This window comes from Eupeodes corollae, chromosome 2 (genome assembly GCF_945859685.1).
Source record: "Eupeodes corollae chromosome 2, idEupCoro1.1, whole genome shotgun sequence".
NCBI classification, from domain to species: domain Eukaryota; kingdom Metazoa; phylum Arthropoda; class Insecta; order Diptera; family Syrphidae; genus Eupeodes; species Eupeodes corollae.
The window spans coordinates 137,792,513-137,807,432 of NC_079148.1; the positions used below are offsets into that span (position 1 = coordinate 137,792,513).

The window sequence follows — 14,920 nt, forward strand, 5'->3', positions numbered from 1 at the left end:
TGGCCCCTAAGCCAATGGTATTGAACCTTGCCCAACTAAAAAATTGCTCAGATGAGTCGGTCGGCTGTCCTCGTTATCTTCATTACTGACAATGGGCAGGTTTAGACGACATAAGGAACTTGAAAGTAAGGCGAGTTTCTAGTATTTGATTGGCCAGCTGCCAAAAAATTGCTTTCCAACTTTATTGGAAACTAGACTGGAAAGTTATGCAACACAAATCTTCCTAACTATCAAATCAATTTCACTTAGTTGACTGCATTACTGCAAATTAAATCCTTATGTTGTCCGAACCTGTACAATGGCATTTGATGAGTGTGCAAAGGGTTTAAAAACAAATTTTTCAACAACGACAAAAAACACATTACTAGAAATTCGTCTTTGAACTCGTTCAATAATTTTTCACCAATAGATTTTTGACATATCACTTTGTTTATTAAAGTAAAAGTCAACCCAGAAAAACTCAAAATTCACTAAGAACAAGATTCATTTATCATATTTTTTTTATAAATGAATCATTATTTTGACAGTAGGAGATTCGTAGCTGTTGTCCTTCTTTTTAATTTATAGTCCTAAATTTATTGTAATATCTGAAAGTTTTCTATTGACCAAACAAAAACACTTTGTACTTCAGTTTGTATTATTCATTGAATCAAGCAGATCTTGGTGTAGTAAACTATACTATTGTAACTTATAAACTTTCAATCCTAAGTCGATGATATGAAATTCAGAACGTAGTTAAATGTAAAATAAATATAAACATTGTAACCAGTTTTGTTAACGTCTCAAGAAAGTTAATTCATTCCATAAACTTAGGAAAACCAACATTCAGTGTAATGGATCAATTCCAACATTTACACAATTTAAATATCCACTCTTCATGCCGAGCATGTTTGGAAAACTTAAATGACATGCATCACAACATATTCGAAATACCAGATTTGCAAAGGAAATTGACTGTATGCATATCCCTGCCCGTGGAACCGGGGGACGGGCTTCCAACAAGTCTATGTGAACCATGTCACACCAAGATCGATGACTTTTATGACTTTCATCAAATGTGTACATTGGCCAGACAAAAATTCATGGACTACATAAATTCTGAGAAAAAACCATCCACAATGCAACTAGCTTTAGATTCAGATAATTTACCAACTGATATAGTAACGTTCAAGGAGGAAGCAAAAAAGGAGCAAGAAGAAAGTTCCATATCCAATGATGAATGTTTAGAATTCGATGCGGCTGAGCTGGCAAATGTGAAGAACCAAGATGATTCCTCTTCGCAAGATGAAGAAGAATCCGAAGATGATCATGATCAGCAAGTGATAAAATATCATGAAAGTGACGACGACAATTCCATCATCGATAACAGTCAACTTAATGAAAACGAAGACAATAAACCTGATGAAAAGAAAACGAAAGCCTCTTCAGAGAATGTAATTGTTTTGGGTTGCAAAATCTGCAAGAAAACTTTTAAGAAAGAGGAAACATTCACGGCTCATATGCGTGTCCATGCAGGCCTCAAACCTTTCCCCTGTCAGCAGTGTGATAAATCGTATGCCCGACGAAGTCGACTTAAATTACACGTTGATACCAAGCACGAGGGAGTCACTGCCGAAAAATTCCCTTGCACAGAACCCGGTTGCGATAGAATCATGTGTTCTAAGCAAACTCTTCGCAAACACATTAAGGATATTCACAATAGCACTGGTGCTAAAACAACATCGCAACCTTACATATGTGAGGAGTGTGGCAAAGTCCTAACTAGCCTCGCCACGCTGAAAAATCATCGTTTCCTACACACCGGCCAGCAACCTCCACACGAATGTCCACAATGCTTCAAGCGATATATCACAAAGAACAAACTAAAAGAACACATGAACAGACACGCTGGCATCCGGAACTTTGTTTGTCCGCATTGTGGGGCTAAGAAATCAACACGAACCGAACTGAAAACCCATATAAACTATCACACCAAAGAAAAAACATACCCGTGTCAGTTCTGCGGTACCGTCTTCAATAGTATTGGGAATTATAGTCGACACAAACGAATCGTTCACGAAGGCATCAAAGACTACCCATGTTCGTATTGTGATAAGTCATTTGGCAAAGCCGAGACTCGGAAGCATCACGAAATGACACACACTGGAGAGAGGCCGCACGAATGTAATATTTGTCACAAGAAGTTCATTCAGCCCGTTGCTTTAAAGAAGCATAAAAAGATTCATCTCAAGGCAATTGCAGGCCAACCGGATTGGTAATGGCGTGGAAAAAAGTACAAACATTTGTATATATTTTGGATCAGCTAGCAGATTCGAGTTTTAATTATGTTTTATGTTATGTACCTTAAATATTATTTGTCTAATTCATTATTTTTTTTAAATAAAGGAATTTTAATTTTATTGTTTGAAAATGTATAAACAGACACATTTTTATATCGCCTTGAGAGTTATTAGATGGAAAAAGAGTCTACCTCAAATCGAGGTCTTTCACGATTAGGTAATTTTTAAAATACAACTAGAACTTGATATTACGATAGTTTGCTATTTCATGAAAAATGTTTAATTACACTGATTGGCAAAATTATTTTTTTTTCTGTGGCACAAACAAAACAATATTATTTGGAAAGATTAAGTAGTTTTTCTAGCAGATTAAGTTTTTAAAATATACCTCTTGAAAAATATTAAAGACAACAAAGAAAGGTGTTTTGAAGGCTAAGATAAAACACAGCATACTTCTTAACAATAAATAATTGTATTAATGATTTTACAGAGTACAAATCCTTATCTTCTAAACACAGTTTATGTGACTTTAGTATCTTGGTTTATTTCTGAAAATTCTCATTCGGTATGAGCTTTTATTAGACTCTACATGAAGTTCTTAAAAACAACTTCAAGTTAATGCTTTCATAGTTTTGAAAAATACGTTTTGGACTTTATTTTAGAGCTGATTTCGATTTCGTTCATCGATTTCAACTACAGTGATGGACAAGAATTAAGCACCCTTGTTAAAGATAATAAAAACTATTTAATTTTCAACTTGTTTTCTTATTATGAAATTAGTTATATTTTATTTACATTACATATACATAGCACTATGTTTTTATAGTACTTCATTAAATATGGTTCACATCTGTAAGAAGAAAAAAGTATGGAATGTAGAAACATCAATTTTTCGCCTGGGCACAAATTTAGCACATTGAACAGTTTCTTGATAACATTTTACTTACCGTCACAATTCTAAGTTTTTCTTAATATTTGGTAGGGAGCACTTTATTTTGCAGTACAGAAGCAATTCTTTTTGGCAAATCTTCTACCAAAGCATCCCATCGTGACTTTGGAATTACATACCAAGCATTTTGAATCACCTGCCACAATTGTGTTAAATTGGTTATTTTTTTTTTGCTCAATGTTACGTTCAAAATCATTTCACAAATTCTCGATCGGGTTAGGTCAGGTGATTGTGCTGGCCACTTCAAAACGACGATTTTATTCACCTCTAAGGCACACTTCACTTATTTTGAAGTGTGTTTAGGGTCGTTGCCGTGCATGAAGCGCCATAATAACGGCAAAATGTCTTCTGCGTAGGGTATCATATGATCCAACATGATAGCTCTGTACACGTTCTGGTCCATTTTGGTGTAAATTTTTACGATGGGGCCAACAACGTGCCATGAAAAAGCAGCCCGTGTTTCACCATCTTAATGGTGTGCCTTTGATCATATTCCCTGTTTTTCGGACGCCATACATATTTTTCCCTTCCAATCCGAACCGGCAGAATTTAGATTCATCGCTCCAGAACACGTTTTTCCAAAAACTAATTGGTTTGTCTAGGTGAGCTTTGGCAAACTGTAACCTAGATTTCAGATTTTTGTTTGAGCAACGCACCCACGTAGATTGTTTTTATTTAATCGGCGTCTTATGGTCCTTGAGGAAGCATTTACTTTATAGTTCGTTGAAAATTCGCTTCAAATGGCACTGTAGGTCTTAAACGGATCCTTGGTCGATAACCTATAAACAATTTTATCTTCATTTGTAGTTGTCTTTCTGGGCCAGGGGTTTTGTTTAACGTTTTTAATCACTTTTTGAAATGACAAAGGGCATTATAAACCAGCTGTCTAACAACTTAGAAATGTCTGTTACCGTCCGCTCTTTTGACTTCATTTTCAAGATCAGACTTCTTTTTTCCTTTGAGCACCATTTTTCTTTTGTCATGACTAATTAATTTTTTTTATTTTTTTTATATAGATCATTAAAGCAATATTTAACAAACTGAAGATTGCAAAACAGTCTAAATTTATGTCCAGCTAAAAACAACGCAAAACACAAACAATCTTCATTTTTAGTAAAACAGTTTTTTACTTTTCAATCATTTACACATTTTAATTACAATAAAAGGTAGTCATAGTAACAATATAGAAATGAACCGTTACTTGCAATTAATAAAGAATTTAAAGAAGAAAAATACTTGTACTATTTTCAATGTGCTAAATTCATGTCTACCACTGTATCTGCTCAACATTATGTTAATCAAAAACTTGATGGCGATGGATTCGTTACAAAATAAAAATTACTTTCCAACCATTTTGTGTTTTCTGTTAAAAACCATTTAAATTCCACGTAAGACAGATAAAATGCAACAACCTATATATATGTATTTTTCGAATTAATGAAAGGGATTATAGATTTCGACAACCATCGCAAGCTCAATGGTCGCATTGACAAGCTAGTGGCTACGTAGTCAAAATTCAACTAGCTTTGTAAATGCAAAACTACACTAAAAAGCAAGTCAATCTGGAACTGTCATACTATTGAAGAATGCAAATATATAAAAAAAAGAAACATTTTTGATTTGATAACTTTGACTTATCTTTTGTATTTTTAAATTCAATAACATCAAATTTAAGACACAAATTGAATGATTTATATTTGTAGTTAATTACTGAACGATTTATTTCATTTTGAATTCGTTTGTCTTTACCGAGCAGCTGATTGTGGAACGTCAAAATCATTCTCCACTAACTTTTCCGCACTACATTTGAGGGGAAATTTAAACTACTTTTGTAGTTAGATTTAGCCAATCAGAACCCCTTGACTACGTAGCCACTAGCTTTGTGAATGCGACCAATGTTAAAAAATTACTTGATGAATTTAGATAGTATTTTTTTAACGGGTTTGACGATAGTACAAAATTCCTAAAATTATTTTTTTTGTTTTGTTAATAATCGTTTGTTATATCTGAAACCAGAAAGCTCTACGAAATGACAAACTTTTGCATGTTAGAACCATATTAAGATTAATTCCCAAAAAAGGCGAATCTTCTCACTATCTAATTACCGACCGATTGCACTTACGTCCCTTCTTTCCAAAACGCTGATTAATTATCAGCTAAGTAATCATCTGCTTCATTGGATTAGTAATTACTTATTACCTTTCAAACCGTTCAATACAAGTTGTTTTGGACGGATTCAAGTCTGAAACTCATAAAATAAATGCTGGTGTGCCCCTGGGCTCTGTTTTGTCTCCGACACTTTTCTTCATTTTTATAAATAATCTTCTGTCTGCTACTTTTAATCTAATACATTGTTTCGCTAACGATAGCACTCTTAGCTTTTCATATTTGTTTCGAGACTCACAACCATTCTCTTCGGATGTGGAACTGCAATGGCAAAATATGATTAGCTCATATAATTCCGACCTACACAGTATTGTACAATGGGTAATAAAAAACCGTGTGGAATTTAATGCTTCGAAAACCCAATGCTGTCTTTTATCGTGCACTATCTATGAGTGGCACTTGCATCAACGAAACGGAAAATCTCGACATCCTCGAAAAGTGCATCAGCAACCACCTTTTGTGGAACGATCACATATCTGATCTGGCTACAATCTACAAAATCTACCTATATACGTCCGAAACTTGAATATAACTCTTATCTCTGGGCTGGTGTTCCAGTAACTTATTTAAGCCTCTTGGACAGCATTCAAAGAAGAGCTTTCAAAATGATTGGTGACATTAACATCATCAACTCGATTACGTGACTAAAACATTTACGCAAGGTTTCTTGTCTCACTCTTTTTTTACCGTTATTTTAACGACTATGCTCTAGTGAAATAGCCAGTTGCATTCCTCCCCTTAAACAATTTAAACGTAACACTCACGCCTTTAGAATACGCATCAGTTTACCCTTGAGACCAACTTCGGCCGTACAGTACAGAAGTACGGAGACTTATTTTTTAGCCGTACTACGCGAATGTGGAACGTCTTGCCACGCTCTATCTTTCCATATCATTGCAAAGTTCTGGAATTCAAAATCAATGTACACCAACACCTTCTATCTAACCTTTCCCTCTTTTTCTAATGCTTACACTGTGTCTTTGGCATATTAAAGGTATATAAAAACCCCTGAAAAAGGAACACGCTAGTCACAAATATGTTCACGACACTGACCTACAAAAATTAAATAGTGCAATTTTAGTTTAAAAGGGGAACATAATAAATAGAAAAATTAAAAACAATATGCAAATCACTTGGTAAACAACGAAAAGAAGGCACCTTTTATGAAAAAGGTAATGGAGACACAATAATTATTTATTACAATATTGTTACAATCTAGCTGGGTATAAGCTTATGTAAGTTTAAACATGGTGAATGAATTAATTTTTATGCTTCGGCTTAAACTTAACAAACCAAACATTAAACATGTATTCATGGTCATATTCATTCTATTAATTCATTTTAATCACTTTTTCATGACAAGAGTTACTTTTGGAGAATTTGCAATTCCTCGCAAGAGACAGTACCCGTGAAAAGACTAGATGGCATAGGCAAGGATCGAACCCAAGACCTCTGGCATGACAGTCCAACGCCCTATTCATCATGCCACCCATTCCTGACAACAATTCTCTTGAGAAACCAATTAGATTTTTCTATGGATTCATTTGGAAACAAAATGGCTAATTTTTGTGGGTTTATGTGAAGTCGCTTGTATACGCAGATAAGACAACGTGCGCCTTCTAAGACAATATTCAACAAGTCAACCTCTGGACTGAATATATTCAACCCATCCACGGCAGCTACTTACCCGAAATTATTTAAAAATATTATTCCAAACTATTGTCCCTATAATAAAGCTAAACATTAATTCTTGGCCATAAAAATTAATTACATGCTTTTTATTTCTTCTTAAAAACCACACCTCTAAATAAACACACTTTATTAATTCAATTAACATCGGAACCAGATCGTGCTCCGATTTCTGTAATTTCAGGAACTTAAACTGGCTTATTTTATTCATGACATTTCAACAGTACCAATTTCTTATCAACGTCAAATGTTGTTTTGGTAAAAAGGTTTATTCGTATATAAACAGGTTGCATGTAAAGTAAATAAAATGGAACGATTCCGTGATATCCAAAACTATGATATCCACTCATCCTGCAGAACATGTTTGGAGAGTACAAAAGAAATCAAATACAGCATATTCGCAATATCAGATCTTCAAAAGAAAATCACTGTTTGTACTTCCTTGCCTGCAGAACCCGATGATGGCTATCCAACAAATTTATGTGAACCGTGTTACATTAAGATTGAGGACTTTTTTAATTTTCAACAAATGTGCATATCCACCAGGAAACGTTACCAGATGTTTATTGACTCTGAGAAGAAACTATATAAGACGGAACTAGGGGATGATGCTAACGACTTATCAACAGATTTGATCCAGTTCACGGAACCAAAAGAGGAAAAAGAAGATAGTTATGAGTGTTCAGAGTTCCCTGAAGATGATATTTCAAATGCAAAACGACAAGATGATTCCTCGTCGGATAATGATAGAGACGAGTCAGACGACGATGAACCTATTGTAAAATATCGTGTTAGTAATAAAGACATCTCCTCCAAGGATCGCAAAGTGAATGAAAATGCAAAAACAAGTGAAGAAATTAAATCTTTTTCATCGAAAATCAATTTGGAATGCAAGATCTGTAAGAAAATCTTTATGAACTCTGATACCTTTGAAGAACACATGCGTACACACGAAGGGCTCAAGCCATTTGCTTGTGAACAATGTGACAAATCTTACGCCCGACCAGGCCGACTAAAAGTCCATATAAGAGTCAAGCACGAGGGCAAGCCGTTCTCCTGTCCCGAACCGGGATGCAATAAGACTCTGTGCACAAAACAAACACTTGACAAACACATTGCTGAACTACACAGCGAGACAAATGTAAACAATGGCATTAAAACGAAGCAACTTTACATTTGTGAAGAGTGTGGAAAAGTCTTGAAAGGATTAAGCACACTAAAAAATCATATGTTTCTGCACAGTGGCCAGCCTCGGCCCCATGCCTGTCCACAGTGTCACAAGAGGTACATGACTAGATGCAAACTTAAAGACCATATGAACAGACATGCCGGTATTAAGAACTTCGTTTGTCCTCATTGTGGGGCTAAAAAATCATCAAGAAGTGAGCTAAAGAATCACATCAACTATCACACCAAAGAAAAAACATATCCATGTCAAATCTGTGATATGGTCTTTAATAATATCGTCAATTACAGCCGCCACAGACGAGTCGTTCATGAAGGTATCAAAAACTTTAAATGTTCTTATTGTGAAAAATCATTTGGAAAATCTGAGACGAGAAAACATCACGAAATGACTCACACTGGGGAGAGGCCACATGAATGCAAAATATGCCATAAGAAGTTTATACAAATTGTTTCACTTAAAAAACATCAAAAAGTACATTTAAACGCTGAAGGAAATAACTTGTGAATAAATTTTGCTGCGCAAAAGATTTTGATATTTTCTTCTTACAGTAAATTTAATTTTTTTTAAATAATATTATTTAATAAAAAAAACTTTAAAGCTTAAATATGTATTTGATTTTTTCTTTGGGCAATAATGATAAGTCAAGAAAATTTGTTTGCTAATTTTTTTTCATAAAAAGACCGTGTTGAAGTCTGAAGGAAGGTTATCGGGTGCTGTAGTTGTAATGAGTCGATCAAATATAAGGTGTTTTTTTTTAATGTAAAAGAAGTTTTTATGCTTGTTGTCTACAGTTTTATAGTTGAGAATGTCAAACTGTGTTGACTTTTCAGTTCTGTAAGATTGAAATTGATGATATCTAGAAATCAATCAAAGTTAGTTTCAAAGATTATTATCGAAGTTGCCGCGGTAACCTGGGGTGATTTTTGATTGTCACCTTTGCGATCATAAAAAGTGATCAAACTAATTTTTGCGTCTGTGTAAGGTGATCACCAAATTTTGTTTAGAATTTGGTATCACTTTAAAAGAAATTCACTGACGTTTGTTACAATTTCAGTGGTTCCATTCAAAAACCGATCTGAAGCTATCCTAATTATTATGTAATTATAAGTTTTGATGTACCAAGTAGCCACGATGATGTTCTGCCTGCACAATAGTCAGCATTTAACTTTTCTCGTTGAGCACTCTGTCTCCATACAAATCTGTCGTGAGCACTCCCGCGATATTTTGCATTTATTGCCAGAATTTTTGTGTTCTCGTTGCAGATCTAGGCAACAAAAATTAATGAATCAAAAAATTGACTTGAGATCATAGCGTTTACACTATGTTCCCTTTTCTACTGAAATACATATGTTCATTTTCCGAAGGGCGGAGAATCATAATATGACTCCCATCAATGCAGCCAATTACTGGGAAACAAATAATAAAATAAAAAACAAGTAGATAATAAAATTAGTTTATTTTTACTAAGAAACAAAATCCTACCTCCAGGAATTTGATATTTTTCGTAGAAGAACATTTTTGTTGCTTCTGAAGCCCATTGATTAAATTTGATTGTAAGTGGGCACAATTTCCTCTCCATTTGTTTTAAGGTCAAATAACCTTACGAACTGTACTTTGGCTCATTGGAGCTGACCAGTCAGCGCCAACTTGTCTTTGGTAGCAAACACCTCAAAGAAAATTTAAGTCACGGCTAATCGAAGAATAGGGGGAATGTGTATTGACCGTAGAAGTACTTACATACTTTGGACTTGGAAGATCAAGAATGTTTATTTTATTGCGGAGTTTAATCCTCAAGAGCCGGACATTTCTATTATGATTAATATTTTCATTTTCAGCATTTTCAGAATGTAAAATTCAAGGCACAAACACATTCATATTGTCTTGAAATTTCAGAAACTAAAAATAAAAATCAATTTCCAATGAAAGTGACAACTAAAGAGCTGTCACCAGAAAAAGTCACCAAATCGTGATTGTCACCGGTGATTATCACCTTACACAGACCGAATTTGTTGATTGTGACTGTCACCTATCACAAATCACCTTTCCACCCCTGTAAATCAATTTTTACAAGTCTTATACATAAGTCTAAAAACAAACACTGTTTCCCTTTCCTCTCGAAGAAGAATTTTAAATAATGAATGATTTTTAAAACTAAGATAGTGAGATGAGAGAAACCACTTGATTGGCAAATTTCAATCTTTATATCATTATCGGGAGCTTTATAAGTCTCATGAGACTGGGCAAATAGATTCTGCCAATTATTGTACAAATATAAATTTTCAAAGTAACAAATTTGATTTGCTTACGATGCATAAAACAAATAATAGATCCCTTTCATCCTTACATCCCTTTCGCCAATGAACACTCCAAGCAACTCGACTACCCCTCAATGTTTCATTTAAAAACATAAACGTTAAACTTTTGAATTCGGGGAAATTTAGTCATGTTGCTTACTTTGAGTTGAGTAGTAGGGTGGAGCAAAAACATTTTTTTTTGTTTATTGGTATCTAATAGTAAAAAAAAGTTGTTTTATAGGCTTAAATATATGAATCCATGGGTAACGATAACTGCCTCCGCAAGCACACTGAACCTTTTATTAAGAACGTCTCCTTGTTGTACCCTTTTAAATTTAAAAACCTTTCTTTTGAAAATCAAGTTAACCATGCTTTTTGATCCATATCACTTCACTGTTGTTTTCTGTGTGCATCAGTGATCAGTCATTTAATTGTCTTTTATAAATATTAAACTAACTCTTTACAAAAAAAAAGAAACATGCAAATAACTCGAAGTGTTTTAAATGCCTATTTTTGATGATACCTGTGATATAAAAGAAAACGTTCTGCCTACCTATGAAGATGCAATAAAGTGCTATGAATGGACGAGACATCAATTAAAGTTCGAATTGGAAACTGCAAAAGAGCCCAGATTTCCAGAAGTAGCAGCTACAGAAACATCCAAAATAGAACATATATGGCGATCTGCATCTATTCCGACTGTAACAAACACCAGAATCATACAAATGTTGAAAGCATATCATTTAAAATACAAAAATTTACTAAAATCTGTCAAGAGACTTTCCCCAGAAAAATTAAAAAAATTTCCAGGAAAGCGGTAAGTTTCTTTTTGATATTACGGCATGCAAATGCAAAGAATTCAATCACTGCACCTGCCCCAAAGAAAAAAAGGTTCCCAAACAAGAACAAACATTTTTAATTGATCAAAGAAGTGTTCGAAGTATTGCAATCGGTAGAATTGATGTTATTGTCACTAACAGGCTGCGAAAGAGTTTGAAAAGAAAACAGAATCGAGAGAAATACCAAACTACTTCTACGCCTGGAAAAACATATTCCTGAGAAAAAAAGAATAATTTCTTTAAGCGTTGATTTTCCTACATTATCAAGGACATGTGATAGGTATGGAGTATCAGATAGAGCAGCAGCAACGATAGCGTCGTCTGTTTTGTATGGTATTGGGTCTGAAGTCGGGGTCATCGACAGACATAAAATAAGAAGAGAGAAAACTAAAGCAAGAGAAAAGTTAATGAACAAAAACACAACTGCAAAATTATTTGCATTATATTTTGATGGCAGAAAAGATAAAACCATAAAATTGAAGAAAAAAAATGGGAAAATCTACAAAAGTACTATTTATGAAGAGCACATCTATTTGCTGCAGAGCCAGGATACATATACATGGGATACGTAGTTCCAAAGACTGGTTCGGCCAAAGAAGTAGAAATTGCAAGAAGTTTCCTATCAGATGAAGAGATTTCTCAACATCATCTTATGGCAATCGGTTGTGATGGTACAAATGTGAATACAGGAATGTACGGCGGTAATATCAGAATACTTGAGACAGAACTTCAAAAACCACTTCAATGGATAATATGTTTATTGCACATGAATGAACCACCATTAAGACACTTATTGCAACATCTTGATGGATGTACTTCGGGACCTAACTCTTACTCTGGATCTTTGGGAAAAGCACTAGAAACATGTGAACAATTACCTGTTCATAAATTTCAACGTATTAAAAGGAATTTTTTGCCAGAAATGGCTAAAGATTTAAGTACAGATCAACAGTACTTGCACAAGATTGTGGCAGCGATTTTATCAGATGAGTTCCCACAAGATCTGTAAAATAAATCTCCAGGACAAATATCACATGCGCGTTGGCTCACCTGTGCCAACCGCATAATGCGTTTATATGTAACAAAGGAGAAACCTTCGGAAAAATTCATCACTTTTGCCACATTTGTTGTTAGGGTTTACGCGCCATGTTGGTTCTCCATCAAAAATAAACCATCGTGCAGGGATGGAACACATCATCTTTTTAACATGATTATGGCTTCAAGATATCCCCCAGAAGAAATTAAGAAAGTAATCGATCCTGTTGTCATTCAGCAGAATGGTTATTTCGCGCATCCAGAAAACATTCTTCTTGGCATGGTAACAGATAACAATAAACATATTAGGGAACTGGCAGGTCGGCGTATATTAAAAGCTCGCAGTATGCCTCGGTCTTCACCACCAAGGCTGTTTGATGTGCCTCCTATAAATTTCAATGCATCAACGTATATCGATTTGATAAATTGGTAAGGAAAGGTTTCTGACCTACCGATTATGCAAAACTTGTGTGACCAAGAAATTCGGAGCATCGTGCAATCTGGCGTTGAATGTAAAGTGTTCTTTTTACGGCTTCCGTGCCATCCCCAAGCTGTTGAACGAGCTATAAAGATGACGGCGGAGCTGCTACTTCTCAGTACACAAAAAAGTCCCGACTAGGAGCAATAAAAGCCAAAATAGAATCACTGAAGACAATGCCTAACTTTGAGACAAAACGAGATTTTCAAGCATCTTAATTATAAAATACATATATATATATATTATGAGAATGAATTTATATTTTCTTTATATTGAAATAAAAATATAATCATCAGGAGTATATTTTGGACAATGTTTTCTATCTATTTATCTTATACTATTTTCAGCCATATCTGTTTACTAAAATCTTGTATTAACTTTTGATTTTTGAAGTCAGTGCGGAGGCAGAAATTCTTAACCAAATTAATTGAAAAACTACATTTATTTTTCTTTTAATATAAAGCACCAATGCCCTCCTATTAGAATTGCCAATCTCAAACATTTTTTTTCATACATTCTTGCTCCAGCCTATTGAGTAGCAAGCACCTCCTCAAATTATGGTTTTACAAAAATTAAGTTTGTTTTATTTGATATTGAAGTAGAAATTATTTTCTTGACATTTTTCTCGATCTGTTCGTAAAATTCCCTATTTAGAAAAGGGAAGAAACAGATAACAACAAGCATAACAAGCTAGACACAAACTTGAGACATTTTCCATCTATTTTTAACATGGATAAATTTGAGAACTATCAAAATTTAAGTATCCACTCATCTTGCAGAACATGTCTTAGAAATTTAGATGAAATGGATATTTAACACGATTTATTCGCAACACCAGATCTAAAATATACATTTATGTCATGCTAATTAATGGATGCCGAACTAGGAGATGGATTTCCAATTAATTTATGTTAATTATGTTTTACCAAAACTGATTACTTGTATCACTTCCAAAAAATGTGCCTCTCCTCTAAGAAATTTTGCATGAAGAAAGGAAACATACAATGGAAGTGATGGTTTTTAATGAAGCAAAAAAAGAAACCATAGATGATGATCCTGTATCACTTGATCTATATTCAGAACTTATTAAGGAGGAGCCTACAACTTATTTTGGATCTCAGTGGAATGATGAAGATAAAAAACAAATTGAGTCTTTGTTAATTAAAATAATAAATAAATTAAGTGGCGCAACAGTCCGTAGAGAAACAGGGGGCCTAGTGACTTAGAACTTCCAACCATTCCTGTGTGCTAGTAATTGCGGGGACCTACAGTTTTATGTCGAATCCAAACGGCTAATTTGAGAAAGCACTTTTGCATGACAAACATTACTCTTGGAGAATTCGTCAATTCCTCGCAAGAGGCAGTACCCGTGAAAACTTTTTTTTTTAAATTAAGGTATCAAGACCTCTCGCATGACAGTCCAACGCAATAACCATCATGCCACGGGTACTTCGTCAATTGAGAATGTTAAATCCGATGATGTATTTGATGAACATGATCCCAGTAATGTAAGGGTGCTTATCTGGTAGACTTGGAGAAGGCCTTCTACACCGTTGTTAGAGGGTCTGTATCTAAAGTTAAACAGACTTGGCATAAGTAAACCACTGCTATGATTTATGATAGACGGTCTATTGTCAAAATTGGCAATGTAACATCTACCAAAATTTTTGATATTAAAAATGGTCTTCAGCAGGAGGCAGTTAACTCGCCAAAGGTATTCAGCATTTACACCAGTGATCTGAAAGCAAGTCTAACTCTGGCAATAGCGTACGCCGACGACCTAATTGCGTACAGAACGGCCCTAAAATTGAGGTTATCAAGATACTTTTGCAGGGTGACTTCGACAAGATTCAGCAATATTGCGATGACTGGAAGTTGAAAATCAACTTTAAGAAATGCGAAACTATTCTGTTCAGGACTCCGCTGTATAGTGACTCAAGGAATACGAGAAAGAACTGGACAAATCTTGTGATCGTTGCACCAAATCGACAGCCACTGGCAA

General features: G+C 34.6%; 1 protein-coding gene across 1 annotated transcript; it reads left to right on the top strand.

The window, feature by feature from the left end:
• The first annotated feature begins 482 nt into the window (after nucleotides 1–482).
• LOC129945257 (zinc finger protein 665) lies at nucleotides 483–8,820 on the top strand. The gene is made up of 2 exons (XM_056054916.1): nucleotides 483–2,256; nucleotides 7,350–8,820. Exons 1-2 carry the CDS (start codon nucleotides 834–836, stop codon nucleotides 8,774–8,776), a joined length of 2,850 nt encoding a protein of 949 aa, XP_055910891.1. The 5' UTR covers nucleotides 483–833; the 3' UTR covers nucleotides 8,777–8,820.
• Nucleotides 8,821–14,920: the final 6,100 nt, after the last annotated feature.

Bases quoted from the DNA above. Each gene is read 5' to 3' on its own strand.
- LOC129945257 (XM_056054916.1), top strand. From the start codon at position 834: ATGGATCAATTCCAACATTTACACAATTTAAATATCCACTCTTCATGC. The intron at 2,257-7,349 runs AATGGCGTGGAA...TTTGGTAAAAAG, and splicing joins TGCAGGCCAACCGGATTGGT to GTTTATTCGTATATAAACAG.